General features: G+C 38.0%; 1 protein-coding gene across 4 annotated transcripts in view; it reads left to right on the forward strand.

Moving 5' to 3' along the window:
* The window catches only part of ZFYVE28 (zinc finger FYVE-type containing 28), a 113,680-nt gene that overhangs the window by 50,505 nt on the left and 44,541 nt on the right, over positions 1-18,634 (forward strand). For all 4 annotated transcript variants that reach the window (XM_058803372.1, XM_058803373.1, XM_058803375.1 and 1 more), the window contains exons 3-7: positions 1,133-1,270; positions 3,792-3,994; positions 5,728-5,817; positions 8,170-8,259; positions 10,888-10,989. In XM_058803372.1, the coding sequence (XP_058659355.1) occupies positions 1,163-1,270; positions 3,792-3,994; positions 5,728-5,817; positions 8,170-8,259; positions 10,888-10,989 (593 nt within the window). In that variant the 5' untranslated portion in view covers positions 1,133-1,162. The remainder of the gene's footprint in view (positions 1-1,132; positions 1,271-3,791; positions 3,995-5,727; positions 5,818-8,169; positions 8,260-10,887; positions 10,990-18,634) is intronic.

The following is an 18,634-nucleotide window of genomic DNA, read 5'->3' on the forward strand; positions in this document are numbered from 1 at the left end:
TAATAAATATTGCTGACTGTTAATTTATTCCCTTATTTTGGATGAAGACAACTGTAATTACAGCCTTAATGTTAAGATTATTTTGTGGCAACAGCAGGTGCAACAGTCTGTGGAGAAATTGCAGAAAATGTGGATCATTCTTTGTAGCTATAGTAGGTTTTGTCTTTTTTGATGGGGAACATATTAAAGGGGCAGGTTTCTTCAAAATTCCTGTCTCCTTGTTTTTTAAATGTAGGTGAAAATAAACTAGTGAAGTGTACATTTAAGGCAATTCTGTCTGTTAAGCAATTTTGTACAGACAGATGTGGTGGTATTTGTTTGAGAAATACTTTAAATAAAATGTAAATTCTGTAAATAGCGGAAGAAGCAGAAGACAAAACATCTTTATGAAAGCACTCAGCCTTTTTCATGCTCTCAATCTACCTTTATTATGTTAATTAAATTCTGTACAGTTCCCAGCAGGGGAATGTGAAAATTATCTTTTCAAATAAATGAATACAGATTATTTACTGCATATCAAGAAACTGCTTGTAGGTCTTTGATCACTGTCCTGGTGCAGAGGTAGATCAGAGCAGTTATTAAAGCTGTAATTTCTGTGGTGGCCCCTTATCCTCCTGCTGCCTGGGGGATGACGTGGTTGGTGAGTGTGCCAGCCCTTGCCCATTGGGGATTCAAGTGTGTAAAGTGCTTTAGATTACCAGGATGAGCTTAAATGATCCCAACATAACTCAATTTCTAACAACTGCAAGGTACCCTGTCAGGTGTCTTTGTGGGAATAAGGGGAGTGTGTATTGTTGGGGCTGGTGAGAGGAAATGGAAGTATAATTCACTTGTATTTCTAATTTATTTACTGATAGATACAGATAACTGGAGGTAACGAGCTCTTTGTCATGCCTCCTCATCAGAAGTCCCCATAGAGTAGTCAAATTAAAGTGCAGCTAATCTGAGAAACAGTTTCTAGGAAAACTACAAAGAGTGAAGTTTGCTGCTCTTGTTTCTGTGCAGTGTTCTCTGTTTTCACTGTGCGTATGAAGACCATGAGAGTTAAACACTGCATTTTCTATCTTAATGGGTTGGTACCTCACTATTTTCTATGCAAACAGTATATATGGTATCCTGTGTTTTGCTTCAGGATAATGTTTTGAACATCATAAACCAAATCATGGATGAATGCATTCCACATGAACGGGCCAACAGAGACTTCTGTGTGAAGTTTCCAGAGGAAATTCGGCATGACAACCTTGCAGGACAGCTTTGGTTTGGAGCAGAGGTAGGTCTGTCACACTGCTGTTTTTTGGATTAATAGACACTTTTTTATTGTGTAAAGCCATAAGAACCTTTTCAGACTTTTCTGAAAGAGGTACAAAAAAGAATTACAGGGCAAAATAAACAAGAGGACTTGCTCTGGGGGTGCTCAGAGAAATGGGGTTCTTTAACTGTGGTTTCGGCTGGACTAAGAGCATACCAGGTTATTTTCATAATTGTGTGTTGTCAGTAATCTATAGTGAAAAGCTATTCTTTTGTGGGTTAACAGCTGAGTGATGTTTTTGAGTTTTTTTCTGATCAGCCATTTTGTGTTTAGAAGACCTTAGAAACAAATAAAAGTGTATTAGGGAGTTTTAACAGGACAAAAGTTCATCTCCAACAAATAGAAGTGCATGCTGTCACTTTATTTTAATGCCTCTGTTATGCTATAATTCATCCTAAATATGCAACCTCAGGCTGTCATTTGTTTCACATAACTGCCTTGTTTCATGTGTATGCCATGAAACATACATGGCATACACATGAAACAAGGCAGTTATGTGAAACAAATGTAGTTCCTCTGTAGAACACTGAAGTCCACTTTTCTTCTCTTACCTGATTTCTCTCAAAGACTTGCTTCTAGAGCAACCTGTGGGAACAAGGAATTTTTGTAGTGAATAAAGTTCTGTTATTTTAACCAAAGGAAGCCTGAAGTTTCAAAACAATATACAAGATATTTATTTATTTGTACTGATGTCTTTGGCTAAAACAAGTAAATCATTGTGGCATCTTTAGTGATAAGCTCTTCACTTTTACTGGCCTGAAGGTGACTTAAGGTGACACCATGAATTTGTTGAGAGTGGGTTAGTCCAGACATTCCACCACACAACAGCATGTGGTCTTATCAGTGTTGCCTCTCCTGTATTTGAAGCAATCCTTGGCCTCCTGTTAATATCCTTTTTTTTTTCTCTACCAGTTTCTCGTTCTTTTTCAAGTGCATGTTCTCTATGAAGATTTCCCATCTTGCTCAGTCCAATATGCCTCCATATGTTCTGTTTCTGAAACTTGCTTTGACAGTTGTTAATTGTAGGCTCCTCTGAGTCAGAGAAGTCTCAGAATTTGCAAAATTAATTTGGTATGTCAGTGCTTTGTAATCCTGTCCTGAGTCTTGTTTTATTCACTGCTGCGTTATATGAGCTAAACCTGCTTCCAAATCCAACTTTCACTGTGCAACCCTCAGGCTGGAGAGACCTGTTGGTTTCAGGGAAAGGAACAAATGCAGTGATGATGTAATGCCAACTCCTACTGCTGTAGGCACCGTCCTCCTGTAAATTCATGGGGCAGGAAGGTTGTGTGAGCTTTATGAGTACACACTTCTGTCCTTGTCAGTACAATCACTGAGTTATCAGACTGAGAATCCCTCTCAGCAGGTAACACTTACTTTATCCATACTTCCCACAAACACTGCTTTGGCTGATAAGAAGCAAGAACATGATCTTTTCTGAGTGCCCTCAAACCAATGCATCAGACTGCTGAGAAAGGATCCCTTCTGGGACTGCAGGTCCCTCATACTGTGGCTCCCATCCACAGGATGCCTGGGAGGGGGGGTGACACAGCTGCAAATGGAGATTTAAAAAAAGGGAAAAACCCCTGATCTTTGAGAACAACCTTGTGTTTTCTCAGTTAGCAGAAGTATTTCTATTAATGCAGCAGGTGTAATTTATATTGGGGCTCATTGTCTTCCAAATGTAACCATAAAAGAATAAAGCCAGCAGTTGTGTTTAGTGGCAAGATCTTTAAAAAGTTTTATTAATGTGTTACAGTAAAAATCTACTGTTAATGTCTTTGTCAGCTGGTCAGAAAGAGTCCACGTATAATGCCTGGGGCAAGGAGTCCTAAATAGGTGCTTTCCAGACACTGGAAGGGAAGAATCACTCAGTGACCTGATTTTTGTATAATTTCTGTGGGAAGCAGGATACTGGCCTAACTGGATCCCTGTGTGATAGCCAGTGTGAGCAGTTTTGCTGTAAAAGACATCACAGTTGCAGAATTTGTTCTTTTTATAATGAACAGATTTATTTTACAACAAAATATCCAAATCAAAGCTCAAATCAAACCGGTCCATAGACTGTAGTTTTGCTGGATTCCCACCTCTTTTATGCAAGGAATCTGTGTGTGCATAGAGGACCTATCCTACTAATGTTTATCCTACTAATCCTACTAATTGCCTAACCAGTGGGAGAATAACTTTACTTCTTCTGTCAGCACTGTGGTCACCCTAAGACATTCTTATTCTTCAACGTTTTCCTCTTCTCATGTCTCCCTGGCTGAGCTGCTCCCTAACCTTTTCTGTGAAAGCTTTTGACTCTTGACCTACCAGCCTTAAATCTTTCACTTGTTTAATAATTTGCAGCCAACTGGGGCTAAGTACTGCACTTGTTCAAAAGCACATCTTATTAAATAGCACATCTTGTGCTTTGTTTTTGAGTATAGAAGGATTTTTACTTTGTAAAAACTAGTATTTTCTCTCTTCATGTCTTTCATAGTGTTTGGCTGCTGGTTCAATTATTATGAATCGTGAAATTGAGAGTATGGCCATGAGGCCCTTGGCCAAGGACCTGACCCGAAGCCTGGAGGAAGTCAGAAATATCATCCGTGACCAGGCCTTAAGGGATTTGAACCTCTACACAGAAAAAATGAAAGATTCCCTCAAGCATTTTGATGTCCTTTTTGCTGAGTTTGAATTAAGGTAAAAGAGATGAAGTAATTGTGTTGTGAGCCATGTCTTAGCCACTGCAGCTGTTTTTTGGCTTGTTGGCTTTTGGAAATTGACTCTTTCACTTTATATTCTTTGAGTGGAAAAAGGATGTAAATTTTTTATCATAGTATTTGAATTCTTTAGTAATTTGTGTATTGTTAGATTTCTCCTTCTAGTGTAGCAATAATAAAAACTAAATAGCTTTTTAGCAATCAACATTTGTTCTCTCCAACTAAACTATAATCCCCCATTTGCATGCTGGCATATGGCATTTGAGGGAGAATTTCCAAGACACAAAAGGAAACCATAAATCTCTTAATGTTTTCTTTGTCAGAGAAAAGGCAACAAATAGATGTTTAAAAAGAAAAGAATGATAATGAATATTCTAGAGACAGAGGTTTTGTTCTCTTGTGCTTAGTGGTACAAGCAAGATGTACCCAGTGAATTTAGTTAGGCAGATTGAATTCTGATGGAGGAAGGGCTTTTACATGAACCATAATTAACCACAGGAAATCACTGATTTGAAAACTTGTGATTGAAGAATGACTTTGAGGTTTATACCTTAAGTAAAAATAACTGCTTTTTGGAGTGATGCTTTTTTGCATCAAGGGTCACATTGACCAGTCTGGCACTGTGCTTCAGAGTGTAGCCAGCTACCTGCCTGTGTATTAGGTGTTTGTGGTGCTGGCCACAGACAAGATAATGGGCAGGATTATCTGTGGATCTAATATGGCACAGTCACTGCTGCCCTTAGCAGAACATGTTTCTTAGAAATGGGTAGTCTTTTAGTATTTCTTGGTAATAACCTATAGACTGTCATGTCCCATATTACTGCTTGCCCTTCCTCAAAGTTGTTATTCTCTTGTGTTCTTCACTCAGGGTAAGCAGGTTTTTTCTGATTAGAAAAGGCATCATTATTCTGGTACATTGCAATCACTTTAATTGAAAATGTTGTCTAAAAACATGTTTTTAAGTGTGGGTTTGAGTGCAGACACCAATAACAATCAGTAACTGGTTCTTGGCAGTGTCTGTGCCGTTTTTGGCCTGTCAATACCACTCTCTATGCACAGCATTTTTCTTCACCATTGTTTTGCAAACAGCTTCTTCCCTTTATGTGTTACTTGTATTCTACAAATGACCAATTAAGTAACACAGTGACAGAAAACCACTGAACTTCTACCAGTGTTTCTTACCTTGTTGAATTAGTACTTTTGCTAGTAATTCCACACAGAAACGAGGCCAAATTTTAACTGTCATAAACTGTGTCATCTGGGTAACTGAATTTTACTCATCTCGTTTCAGGTAAAATTATTATAGACAAAACGTTTGGTTTAAGTCAGATTTTTTTTATTGAGGAAATGCAGAGTAAACTATTCTGTCTTTAAGATGGGGCAGTGAAGATCCTTCCAAGGCACTATGCCACACAGTAGAGGGTTCTGATAGCTAAATGCTATCATAATTGCATCATTGTATCATAAATATGCTACAGAATTATAATATTTCTAAATTACTGCTGACTTCCGCTGCCTCAATTCCACTTCAATAAGTAATTTGGCTGTGTTTCTCATAGATTCTTACACAGTAGAGTTTTCATAGTGAGTGCTGTTGAAATAAATACAAATTGGTGCAGGAAATCATCTTGGGTTTCTAAGATGATTCCTCCTAGGTTTGGTTTATTGTTAAAGCACATGAAACAGTGGTACATTATTTTGTAATTTTTGTAGTTACGTGTCAGCCATGGTACCTGTGAAGTCTCCAAAAGAATACTATGTACAGCAAGAGGTTATTGTACTGTTCTGTGAAACTGTGGAGAGGTAAGTTAAGGATTAGATCTTAATTTTTGTTTGCTTTGTCTGAGTTTTTATTGCAGTGCATTAACTATTAATATTGAAGAATTGTCCTAAAACACCAGGTATTTTGCTTTTATAGTAAGTATCCAAATTCAAAGGTATTAAGCATGCTTGGCAGGCACAAGCCTGTGGTTTTTTGTTTTCTACATTAAAAAATACAAAACAAAACACGAGAGTTAATCCAACAGTAACTGAGTTGTTGGTATGCCTAGTTACAGAAGTGTACATGAAGACTCAGCATTTAAATAAGCTTAGTCTGTTCAAGGCATCAAGACTTAAAGATATTTCATGCAAGAATACATGGAAAGATGGTTCAAATAATCTGTGAACCTCCTCTGATTTTCATTAAGAACTCATAAAAGCTCTTGAAAATCTCAAAGGACTGGTCTTTGGCTCTATATATATGAAGGGACAATGATGAAAGAAATCAATTCAGCAATCCATGAGTTCTTCTAGAAGTATAAAGTGCCAAGAAAAGTGTGAATTTGTAATATACTGTGTTGAACAGCTCTTTTTCTTCTCCCTTGTGACAGGTTAACTAGCCTGCAGATGGGCAGTAGAGGGGAGCAGCATGTGAAATACTCAGCCTAAGTGAGGTTTTGAGAAGTGCAGCACTGTTCTTAAAAGAAAATTAGTGAATTATGTTCTGTGTAGAATTATTAGATACCAGTTGACTGTAAGAGGCCCTTAGGATAAGTCTTGGTTTCACTGTCATGTCAGGAGAACTTGGGAAGCAGGACCCTGGCCTGGTGTGATCAACCCTTTCAAGGAATGGAGGAGTGCAGAGCACACTGCCACAGTCTGTATGTGGCACCAAGATCAGAGGTGTTTGAGGCATTTTGGGGACAGGATTACAACTCAGAAAGGGTCACAAGTAGGAGGAATTACCTTCCATCAGTCAGGGAGTACCACACATGCACACACTCACCTGTGGCATACACGTCAGCAGAGGCCACAAAGATGAGGAGAGGTCTGGAGCATCTCTCTTAGGAGGAGAGGCTGGGGGAGCTGGGCCTGTTAGACAGCAAGCCTGAGAAGATCTGATCCATGCACACAAATATCTCAAAGGTGTGTGTAAGAGGATGGTGCCAGGCTCTCTTCCATGGTGCCTGGGGACAGCACAAGGAGTAGCAGCCATAAATTACAACAAGACAAGTTCACACCAGCATGGGGAAGAATTTCTCCAGTTTGAAGTGGCAGAACAGTTGCCCATGGAGGTTGTGGAGTCTCCCTCTCTGGGGACATTCCAAACACACAGGATGTGTTCTTGTGTCACCTGGACTGGCTGATCTCCAGAGGTCCATTCCAACCCTGACAATTCTGGGATTCTGCATTTGCCCAGTAAGAGGGCAAAAAACCTAAAAGATGGTTTCTTACTTATAGCTTTTGGGAATCTGTCTGGGCTGTAGGAAGGAACAGGGGGTGAGGATGGGCCACACACCAGTGTGTCCATCCACTCTTGGCACCAGCAAGGGTTTGCTTTTTGTGGTTGTGTCCCATCCACCCCCAGCAGTACTGGCTGGACAATGCTGACAGGGAAAAAGAAAGTTATTTCCATTCTATGGGGGACCAAAAGCAGGATTCATGTGCAGTTTTCATTGCAATCTTAAACACTGATGGAACAAGTCAGAGAAGAAATTTGAAGATGTTATGAAACATATGGTAAAATCTGAAAATTGTGAAGAAACCTGGGAAATACAGCAAAGTAAAAAAATCCAAGCAAAGTGGGGTTTAGTTTAAAAGGGGCTTAAGACATTTGAGAAGTTATTTGAGGACAATGAAGTCTCCCCCAAATATTAAATCCTTAGACTTCAGTAAGTTATAGTGTAGAACTGTGCTGTTCTTGAGTGGTTTTTAGGTTTTTTGTTAGTTAAGGGGGAGACTGACCTTGATAATTAGAGCAGTTTGTATTTAAAAATGAAACCAAGTACTTCTGCTATTACTTTAAAAATGTTTCTTTTATTTGAAAAATTGCCAGCACCAGTGGTTTTCAGTATCAAGCTGAAGCTTGACATGAAATAGTAAATAGAGAAAAATTCATAAAAACGAATTGTGTTTTGAATGATTATAAAAGCTTTAAATGCTTAAAGGGATTTTTTTCTTGCATTTATGTTTGTATTATACTATATTTTTCTTTAAAGCAGAGACTTAAGCAATCTGTTATGTATATAGTGGTTTAGATTGTACAAAACCAGTGCATGAGTTAAATACTATCAGTTTGGTTTGGCTTATAACAAATTTTTCAAACTTTTCCTTAGTGAAATGTGTTCTTCATGACTTTGATGTCTTACTAAATAACTTTATTCTTCTGCTTAGAGCCTTAAGGCTTGGATACCTCACTCAAGATATGATAGATGACTATGAACCAGCTTTAATGTTTACAATTCCAAGATTAGCCATTGTATGGTAAGTAATTTTTAACTACTCTCTGCTCTGCCTCATTTAAAGGTTTATTGAAGATTTGAAGAGCTGTGTTTAGAATTTTGATGGTCTGTCTTTCACACCTGATTTTGCTTTAACTTTAAAAAAAAATTAAAGAGGAGGATTGTTTTGTTCTAAATCATTACCAGTTTAATGTAGAATAGCAAGACAAAAAATAAAGATGGTAGATCTCTAAATAGAGCAGGCAGGAACAATTGATCAGGCATCCACCAGCCAAATTTAAAAATTAGGAACGTCAGTCTTTGTAATGTCATGTTGTCAGAAATATTTTTTGAAAGCACATATTTTGTGACACTCAAAAATAGGATGACTTAAGGATACAAGTCTTGAAAACTACAAATTTTCAATTAAATTTGTGGGGTTTTTTTCTCAATGACTCTAGGTTCAGAAGGAATTATCACGGCAAACTGCATTGTAACTGTTGAGTTAGGTGTATTTCTCTTGAAGGAAAGTGTTAACATTTGTAACTTTTGTGTTGATTTGTGCCCTGTATTGACCACTCAACTAAACTGACAGTGGTTTTCTTCATGCAGTTTTTGCAATATTGAACAAATCAGATGGATTTTTCCTAATGAGTCTTCATTGTTTACTAAGGCAGCAATTTCTCTGGAGTAAAGCCAGCATATTTTTTAATATTTTACCATTGTGAATGTTTTACAGTTAGCTAATATAAGTAGGATAATTGAGGGAAATAAAAACCCTCAAATCCTGAGTGTAATACACTTCTCCTCAGGAAATCCCTGTGGCCTGTTGTTCCTGTTAAATGGCATATTGTCTCTAACTGTCATTCTAAAAATAATAACAGTAATAATCTGATTGTTGGAAGACAACAGGAATGTGAGAACTCAGGTTGAAGCTGCTGGAAGACACGGTGAAGGAGAACACACCAACACTAACTGGAAAACCTGGGCTCTCTGGCAAATAGATCATGTCTATCCCAAGTTACAAAGAAGGATAGAGAAGAAGAGAAGAAGTTTAAGTGCTCCTGATTATCCAGTGATAAGAAACTAGATGACTGTCATGAAGTATCACAGCTCTTTCAAATGTTATGCATGTATAGAAGCCATTTCATAATATTTTTCTTCTGTAGTGCTCTAGCCCACTTTTTTTTTTTTTTATTTTTTCCAAGAGTTAAATTCTGTGGCAAGCAAACTGCCTGAAAGCCAAAGGAACAGTGACTTGCATCAGGTAGAAGTTTGAGGAGAGTAGCCTTGAGCTTTCACAGGGCAAAGCAGTAACATTTGCTTATGCAGAACATAAGACATGAGTCAGCAATAACTGCTTCACTTCGTGGCAGCCTGCTTGTTGAAGCTTGGCAAGCATAGAGAAAAAGATAAAATTATGTGTCCCTGGCAACAAGATAATTTGTCTTAAGCCACAAAAAAAAAGTAACTTGCAAAGAAAGCAACTTTTTCTGTCTGTCCTCTTCCCTGCTCCTGCCCTCAAATCCCTAATCCCCTGGTCTTTTTTTTAAATACTTCAGAGGAATTCCTATAGCTGGTGATATCAGCTTTGCTGCTGTGTTTCAGAGAGTCTTTGGTGGTCACACAGGTGCTTGCTAGGGAGAGGCTGGGGACCAAAAGACTTTGACTTGTGTTACTCTGGGTGATTTGGGTGCTGGATAGCTCCCTGGAGCAGTATGGAGTTTAAGTGTAAGGAAAGTAACATGCCTTTGAAATATCTTGGATAACAGAGCACTGACACCATGGACAGGAAGGGGAAAATGGCTTTGGAGAAAGAAAACTGATGAAATCTCAGCTGTGAGAATGGGTTGCCTTTGGGAAACATACATTGCTTTTGCAGTGGGCAGAGGATGAAATAGTTTTAAGCAGAGTGGTGCCTTTGGGAATCCTCTCTGACCCTGTATGGTGTGGCACAGCAGATGTGAAGGTGAATTTTGTTTAATCCATGGTACACAAACAGGTTTGGGCAGTGGTGGTTTGGTCAGGAGGAGCTGTTGAGATACCTACAGTGAAGTACCTGGAGGCTCTCAGGATTGTGAATTTACCTCTTTCCAGGGAAATTTGTACAAATGCTGAGTTGATTTAAAAGCATGGTTTCTTCAAAATATGTTTTATGTGATTAAGAAAATCTGTTTCCTTTTTTTACCATATGTCAATACAATGTTATATTTATCTTGGAGGTAAAAAACTAGGAGCTCAGGAGTCAGCTACCTTACCTTGAAATTATAGACTGAAAAGGAAAAGCCATCTGCAGTATCTCAAATCAGTGGCCCTCCCCCAATGTACTTGATAATAGGTTTCTTTTGTGGGGTTTTCTTTGTGTTTTTGTTTTTTATTTTTTTTTAAATTCAGCTGCAGCAATGAAATAAATGTGTGTTCTTCCCTTTATGCTTCCATTGCTTTTTCTGCCATGTTTAAGAAAGGGGAACAGAGTGGAGAGGATCTTTTTCCTGTTACTTTAAATAGCATCTAATTCTAGCTGTGGGTGAATAATACAAAAATAAGATAACGAGGTGTAGTTAAATGTTGTTCTAATGTTTATGTACAATTGCTTTTCTGACTATTCAGTGGTTGCTCTGTGTAATAAAATTTTCATTTGTGTGTGTTCATGCATGTGTTTGAATTACAGTGGCCTTGTTGTCTACTCCGAGGGACCATTAAACTTGGACCATAAACCAGAAGATATGTCTGAGCTCTTCAGACCTTTTCACACTTTGCTAAGAAAAATAAGGCAAGTAATAAATGATAGTTGTAATTGCTTCCCTTCTGAAGTGAAAATCAGAGTCCTCATAAATGCTTAAAAAAGTGTTTCTGTTTGCTGTGTTAACCATAAACAGCATTTTCCTCTCATCAGCCTGATATACCCATGAAATAACTAAATGTAGGTTTTCATTTCATGGTAGTTTTCTGAACTTTTAATCTCTGTGATAGTTTCTTATTTTTTTTGAGTATCATTTTATAGCATTTCACATTTTCCTTCTGGTTAGATGATGCCTGAAGTACTAAAGTTAGAGTTTATTTTTGGGAGAGTCTGTTTCTAATTAGCATCAACGTTTCTGCTTAACTAGGCTTATTACATTTTCTTGTTATGCTATGATGCAATACCCAGATAATTCTTAACCTAATAGGAATGACTATCAGTTTTTCATATTGTAGATTTGTTTTTTACAGGATGAATCACTTTATACTTCTTTCCATAATGCTTCAGTGTGGGTTACCATTGGAGATGTGGGCTTTGGCTCAAGTATAAAGAACATTAAAATCTTGTTTCCTTAGCTGAGGTTTTTAGAAGACTGATCTGTTACTTTGGAGAAATTGAGCTGTATCTTTAAAGGATCTTTATGTTCACTCTTCAGGTATTTTATCTGGGTGTTAAAAAATTTTCTTAATCCATAAGCCCTGTTATTTTCTTAAAATTCAGATTTATAGACCAACTGCAACTTTTGTTCCTAGAAATCTCGAGCGATAACTTGAAAGGTTGGGGTTTTTTCCCTGTGTCCAATTTTCAGCAGTTTATTGCCTTCTCTGAATGTCATAGTGACAGTCTGATACAAAAATAGTTTTCACATAGTTTATATCCAGATTGATCTCCTCTCATCCCTTAGAGGTGAGGCATCTCCTGAGGGAATGTGAGCTCTGTCAGGGGTGGTTCAGAGGGGAGCTATTTCTGAAGTTAGCCTTTATAAATATCTAGACCACATCCTTGTGTGTCCCTTGAAAACTTCCTAGTATTTTTGTCTACAAGTCTTATTTTTAGGTACATTAGTGATATTCATATTGAAATCTGAGAATTAAAATTGACAAATGAACGTTTGGTTTGTTGGGTTTTTTTGAGTAATTATGGTAGTTTAAAACACTGGGTTAAGAATAACAAAATGAACTGAGGGGCAAAACTTGAAATTAGAAGGAGGAAAAAGCTTTATTGGTACTGAAGCTTGAAAAGTCCGTGAAGTTTACATTAAATTACCTTATTCCCAATATGTGGCTATTGCAGTTATTTTCCCCAGCATTCCACTTGCTGTCTAAAGCCAAAAAGATACTTAAAAGCTAATATTCTTCTCATAATCTGTATTTTCTGCTTTATTTTCCTCATATTCCACAACGTGGAAAATGAAAATCAGTGAAGTCAGTGTATTGCTCAGCCCATTTAATTTTAATTTAATTTTCATTTTTTACTGTGAATGTAGCTCTGGGGTTGAAAACAAATTTGTAAAATCCTTGATTGTTCAATAACTGCAGTTTTCCATGCAAACTTTAAAAAATAGAAATCTTTCATATTCAATTTTGGCAAAGTTCTGATATGCTTTAAGACTTATATTTATTCTGTAAAGGAAAGGGAACATTAAAAAATGTGACTTCAGTTGTCTGGGAGGCAAAGTTGGCAAAGTGTTCTTACTGAGATAACATCTATCAGAGCTAAAATTCAAGCAAGAAGTAATATGAAATTCCAGGTCTGGCAGTCTCTGCATTGAAGGAACTCTAATACTGGCAAGAACTGAGCTCAGAAAGATCCTTTAGTAATAATCTTGAATGGAAAATACATTGAATGAAAATAACAATGAGATGCAAATAAGTGTGCTGTTCATACAGAGTAATTGAATTAATTTTAAAAGTCCCTCAGCTGTGTAGGTTTTTTTTTTTCCTTATCATTTTTTTTAACTCATCAGGCTGCAATCCATACTCTGTGAGAAGGCTCTTAGAAACCTATGAAGATGATGGAATGATATTTGATACCAATACTTCTGCTCCCCAACAAAGGAAGAGTGTTTTTCCCTGGAGTCTTTCTCCTGTCTCCAGCACCAATAGTTAAGGCATGAAAACAGGTTCAGAAGTTTGCTGTTAAAAGCAGCTGCATTTTGTATTCCAGTTCTGTGCCTGTTGTAAGAATATAGAACATCTTACTGCAGAATGTGATCACATCCCAGTGAATTTCTCTGTAAATTTCTATAACTTTTTAGCCAACTAAGTATTTTAGCTCATGGACTAACATCATAGAGCTGATTATTTTGTAGGATTACAGGTAATTAATTTTAAAACTGTGTTATCCTAAAATATCCGTAAGGCAAAGATAAGTACCGTATTTAATTATGTTTATCCACATAATTAAATCAGAGCTAGCAGAGAAGATAAATATCTATTAGGTATGAAAATTTTTGGTGTCCTACTGGTGGCTGACAACTTTGAAAACAATAGAGATTGTTGAGACTCTGAGAAAAAGCAATAAAGGTTCTTGCTGAGTTTTTTGAAAGGTTGAGCATCAAATTATGGCTTTGAATGTTTTAATTAATAAGCCAGGTGCTTGTGTTGACTATTATTTTGTATGTAAAATATTAGCATTACATCTACCAAAGCATAATTATATAGTGGTGCTATCCCTGTGCCTTTGAAACAAAGGTGTTTGAACCATTTCTGCCAAACTGCTGCAATCTGCTTAGCAAATACCCAGATCACATCACCTGCTCTGTGCACAGATATGTCACTGAGGGCCTGTCACACTGAACATTCTTGTGATAAAACACTGCCTATACTACATATGCCTTTGAGGCTGCTGTACAGGGATTTTCCAAAGTCAGCAAACATGGGATTTTGCAACACTCCTTTATCCTGCCCTGTTTCAGAGCTCTTTGCTTTCCTGGTGCTTGTTTCTAGACCATTCCAAGTGATGGCAGGGTCCCCATGGATTTTGGTGGTGCAGAATCAAGGAGGTGCACATCAAGTGGTGCAGAATCCAAGAATCATGCCATTTTAAATACGCTGAAACCTTTCTGTATCATTGACTAGAAATTAAATGTAGTATGCATACTCTCTGTGTTTTAAAGAATTGGGTGGGGCAGTGTAAATTTGTTTTCTTTACATTAAGTGTGCACAGTGGCTGGGAGAAAACTGGATTAGTTTTTCTGAGGTGGCTGTGTTCAAAACTTTGAGTTGATTCAAACCTGTGGCAGTAAAGGAGTGTCAGTGCAGTTTGTCACATATCTCAGTGTTGGTTTCTCAGTGTGGGTGTGTCAGACACTACTGTGGACTTTGGTGAGCAGGGCACAGCAGGAGTGGGGGGATGTGTGTGGATCTGTGTACCTGCAGCAGGCTCCTACAGTGGCAGCTCCTTTGGGGCAGCTGGTTGTGCTCTCTTTGGAGCATGAACTGAAGCACAGGCTGGACATGGCAATTAAGCTGTTCTCTGACAACAAGGCAGTTTAAAATTCTGGTCAGAATAGGAGAAAGTTAATGGAGGAGGCTTGAGAAATGTGCATGTTTGTGGCCCTGACCTCTGTTAAGCTGGACTTGTCTTTAAAGACATCTGGCCTCATGTCTTTGAAGTTTTTTTTGTCATTTCTGTACCCTGGATATTGGCAGTAGAAATGAAATATTTTCATTGGTTCTGCAGTAGGCAGAGCAAATCTCTGCTGCTGCTTGTAACAGGCAGAGCACATCTGAAGAACTTGCTTTGTTTTTCTGAGAGTAGCTGTAACCACTGAAAGAAGAATGTTCCTCCTGTTTTTAAAGCTAGATTGCCTTTCTGTGATACAATGCCAAAAAGAGTAAAAAAGCAGGTGAAACCTCGACATGCACTTCTTAAAATTGAGTATTTTCTGAAGCCCCTCTGAGAAGAAAGTGCAACTGCTGCTCCTCAGGGTGGATTGCAGAAGCTGACTTTACCTGTGCCTTCTGAATAATGTAAGCAAAGGGAGAAATCCTTTTTGTCCATATGAGCACAATGAGTTAAAGCTTCTTCAGCAGAAAGGAAATGAACCACTGAAGTAGCTACAGTTTAATTAAAGCTTAAAGTTTACTGATGACGCCTGATGTTCAGTTTTTTAGTGGTGAAATGTCACATTTCTTTCCATATATTGGTTAACATTCATTTTCAGTATCTTCATAGTCATTTTACAACATGACAGATTGGCAGTGAGTCCTGTATAATCTAATGTACAGTGTATCTAAAAGGTACCTGTTGTTCAAACATTTGTCATCCTTAAAAATGACTGGTGAATCTGGGGAATTTTTAATCAGAGAAGTGAAGGTAATTACTTGAACCTCTTTTAGAATAAGCTGTATTTGTTAATAGCAAAATTTCCTGTGTTTGGATTAGGAAAATGAGCATATTCCCTTTGAATTTAAAGCAGGATTATTTTTCTATTGAAATTACAGGGCTGGTAGACTACCATGTGTAATTCAGCTGGTTATGTTATTCTTCCAAGGCTGCATGGATCTGACTCACCTGAAAAGACATGAGGATTGTCAGCTGATTCCACTGGTGGTTGTTGTTTTTGTTGTTTAACCAGGCTTTATTTACTATCCTCAAAACTGCATACTCTTAAATTTTGGGGTGTTGTTATTGGCAGAAATAGAATCTATTACTCAAGTCCATGGAGCTAGCTAGTATAAAGTAAATATGTGTTTCCAGCCCTGAATTTACAGTGAATGTGTGAAACCTGTGTTGGATAGGTCTGAGCAGCCAGGCTCTCTGAGCCTTTGGAAAGGAAGCAGAGTAGCTCTGGACACTGAGACATGCAATAATCCTGGGTGCTGCCATGTGGTGTTCTGTACTGAATAAAACCCCAGAATAGATGCTGCATGTCCAAAGATTCAATCTTAGATTTTCCTGGGCCCAGTGGATCATTCTCAATTATGCTGATGGGCTTGGATGGAAAGCAAATTCCTTTGCATGTTGCTGGTGCAGCCTCTGTTTGTAGAAGTTGCTCATTTCCTTGTTTTGATAACTTGTGTGTGACTGTGGTGTATGGAGAAGGGTAGCTGATGTTTAAGCACTTTTCTGTTGCTCAGTTGCTGACACACAATTTTCAGTTTGTGCAAGAAAAGCTCCCTGTGGATTGTGGAGCCCAGGGATGCTGCCTTGGTTCAGAGATTCCTGGCTGCTGGCAGCCGCAAGGATGCACTCACAGGGATCCCTGTGGGTCTGTCCTGTGCTTTTGCTCTTCCTTAGGACCCATGAGGTGCCAGGATTCTCTACTTGATGGACCCTGGCCCAACCCAGAAATTTCCTATGTCTTCATGCCTTTGAATATGTGAGGGATAAGCTTAAAACCTTCACTGTTACATCTCTGTGCTTACTCTTGTTTGTTTTTAAAAATATCACATTACTTTATGTTTATAAAATTCTACATCAGTGTTTCTTCACTAACACAATGCAAATGCATAATGCAAAGCCTCATGGCAGCAATAATGTTCTTCTATGTTTTTTTCCATCCTATTGGTATAATTATTTCCAAAATAATTGGAATGATAATTTTACTTTTTTTATGTTGGCCTTAAAACTTAAGCCATTCTCAGTTTGTTTTTGAGGTGATGTTCAAATGCTTAATCTCTTACAGACACTGATTAAATACAAGATCTGAGTAATAATAAGGTGGTATCAGTACATACTGTGTAGACAAAAGTAATGTATAGGTATTTAAAATGTTCTAATATGTTAAATAGGAATACTGCTTTATAGCTTACTAGGCAGGTGGGTCTAACAAAGATTGCCCATTTTCCTTTCTTACTTTTTTATGACTAAAAAAATGGTCAAACCTTAGATTTGAAGATGCAGATAGAAGGATTCTAGGAAATTCTGACTTCTCAGTTACGGAGTGTGAAGAGGGGGGATACAATACTGCAGTTGCTCTTACAAGTGGTACTACTGGAAGCTTAGAACTTTTTTCAAGGTCATATTACTCATATAAAGAAAATGTTAATGGTGTGGAATGTACATAGTCATAATTTTTTTCTGACTTGAGAATATTTGTCTTAAATGTTAGCTTTTTCAAACTGTAGGTAGCTGGTATACAGGTCAGATACTAGTGATGTAATGTACATTTTGAGCTATTTGAAAAATTGGTAGTACTTGCAAAAATATTTGATCTTTGAGTTAGAAAGTTAAGAATGTAAACCATTTACTGGAAATCAAGGTATGAGATGTATTGAATGGTGGTTTTTGGCCTCTTTTTTATACCAAAGTTACTCCTTTAAGGGAATTTTTTTAATATGTGCTTATTATTATTATTACTACTACTACTACAGCTGTATGTTACCTGCTTACAAATTATTCCTAAACACATGAGGAATAATGGACTCCTAACCTCTGTTGAACAGATTTTGCTTTTCCCATCCATTCTTTTATGCTAAAATACACTTACTGATCTTTGGAAATAGTAGCAGCAGTTCTTGACAGAGGATATTTGTATATGTGACTTCTTATTGAGAAGGATAATGTAAATCAAATTCAGGCCTAAAATTACATGCTGCTGTATCTGCAGATTTGTTTTTGAGTTATCAAGCACTTAATAACACTTTGTTTTCAGGTGCCCATAGTCCTAAACTGCAGTACTGAGGACACTTGGTAACACTGGAGATGCTGCATGTCTATAGAAAACACAGTTTGCTGAATTGCTCAGTGTTTGCTTCCAGCCCTGCCTTGTCCTTAACATCATGCAGGAGCTTTATTTAGTCCTTAATGACCTGGTGTTGTGGTTTAACCCTGGATGACAGCTCAGCCTCATGCAGCCAACTTGCTCACCCTCCAGTGGGTCTGGAGAGAAAAGCAGAAGAGTAGAAGGGAGAAAAGTCATGGGTTGAGATAAAGACAGTTTAATGGCTAAAATAAAAGCCCCAGACAAGCAAAGCAGAGCAAGGAATAAACTCACTAATTCCCCAGGCTGAATTCAGCCATGCCCAGGACAGCCGGGCTCCATCACATGGTAAGGGTGCCTTGGGAGGACAAATGCCACCACTCCAAACAACCCCCCTTCCTCCTCCTTCCCCAGCTTTATATCCTGACCTGATGCCATCTATGTGGTGTGGAATATCCTTGGGTTATGTGGGGTCAGCTGCCCCAGCTGTGTCCCCTCTCAGCTCCTTGTGCACCCCCAGCCCCTCACTGCTGGGGCGGGGTGAGGAGCAGGAAAGGCCTTGGCTGTGTGTGAGCCCTGGGCAGCAGCAGCACAAACACCCCTGGGTTATCAGCACTGCTTCCAGCACAAATCCAAAACACAGCCCCATAGTAGCCACTGTGAAGAAAATGAAGTTTATGCCAGACAAAGCTAGAAGATTGAGTTCAATGTTTGAGGCACGAGAACGCCAACTTCCAATCCCAGTTTCAGTGATCTGGCTTCCAGATACCAGTGGTGCATAAGCAATATTACTGTTTTATTGAATTCTTTTATCTGACAGTTTAATGCTGTGAAACTTCTGCAGTACACTTTTGCAGAATAATTTTCTGAATCAACTTGAGGGATGGAAAATTGGTCTGCTAATCCAAGTCAAATTTGTGAATTAAAAAAGTAAAATGATAAAATAAATTTAATTGTGGGTGACATTTTCACTATAAATGATGGGGAGGGGAAAATTTCCATTTTTGTGTGTGTTTTGGTTTATTT

Source organism: Ammospiza caudacuta, chromosome 4 (genome assembly GCF_027887145.1).
Source record: "Ammospiza caudacuta isolate bAmmCau1 chromosome 4, bAmmCau1.pri, whole genome shotgun sequence".
Taxonomy (NCBI): domain Eukaryota; kingdom Metazoa; phylum Chordata; class Aves; order Passeriformes; family Passerellidae; genus Ammospiza; species Ammospiza caudacuta.